This window comes from Sinocyclocheilus anshuiensis, unplaced genomic scaffold (assembly GCF_001515605.1).
Source record: "Sinocyclocheilus anshuiensis isolate Anshui unplaced genomic scaffold, SAMN03320099.WGS_v1.1 scaffold1182, whole genome shotgun sequence".
In the NCBI taxonomy this organism is placed as follows: domain Eukaryota; kingdom Metazoa; phylum Chordata; class Actinopteri; order Cypriniformes; family Cyprinidae; genus Sinocyclocheilus; species Sinocyclocheilus anshuiensis.
In genome coordinates, this window is record NW_015558653.1 from 363,081 (window position 1) to 363,805 (window position 725).

Here is a 725-nt window from a genome sequence, read left to right on the forward strand (position 1 = left end):
TTCATTTTATATATTAATACATATATACATACATATAAAGTAATATTTAATTTTCAGTTATGAATTTTTAATATTTATTTTTATATATTAATACATATATACATACATATCATTTTATATATACATATTTAATTCCATTGGTTACATCAATGTTATTATTTATTTAAGTAAGTATTATAATTTTTACCTATAATAATAATAATATTAAAAACAATAATAGAACTTATATACACAGTATATATAAATATTTAAAAATCACAGTTATTTCTTTTTTTTTTCTTCTGATTTCGGGGTGAAATATGACCCGGACATGTTCTTCACAGTTCTCTTCTGTACATGTATGTGTGTAAGTGTGTGTTTGGCCGCACCTCTGCCATCAGTCGTAGTTCCTGGGCCGTGACTGCAGAGAGCCGAAAACTCCGCTGGAACATAAACACACAATTTAACAACATGTTTGCAGATGCCAGAGCACTCTAAACACGGCTGCAGTGTGTGTGTGTGTGTGTGTGTAAGGTTTGAGTCACACACAAACACACTCAGAGGCTTCAGTCTCAGACACGCTGAACCTCTAAAGGTGCTGATGTCATCCATGATGTCATGGTTTCCATGGCGAGCAGAGGTGAGGAATGATGTGTGAGAGCTGCTGCTGGATGGACACTAGTGCGGAGTCACGCTACACCCGTGTGAGTGTGTGTGTGTGTGTGTGTGTGTGAGTGTGTGTGTGT

The 725-nt window shown here is 35.3% G+C and overlaps 1 protein-coding gene across 1 annotated transcript in view; it reads right to left on the reverse strand.

The window, feature by feature from the left end:
- The window catches only part of fbn1 (fibrillin 1), a gene marked incomplete at its 3' end in the record, with an annotated part of 66,999 nt that overhangs the window by 36,396 nt on the left and 29,878 nt on the right, over positions 1-725 (reverse strand). Inside the window, exon 18 of the mRNA XM_016477119.1 lies at positions 369-422. Coding sequence (XP_016332605.1) covers positions 369-422 — 54 coding nt within the window. The remainder of the gene's footprint in view (positions 1-368; positions 423-725) is intronic.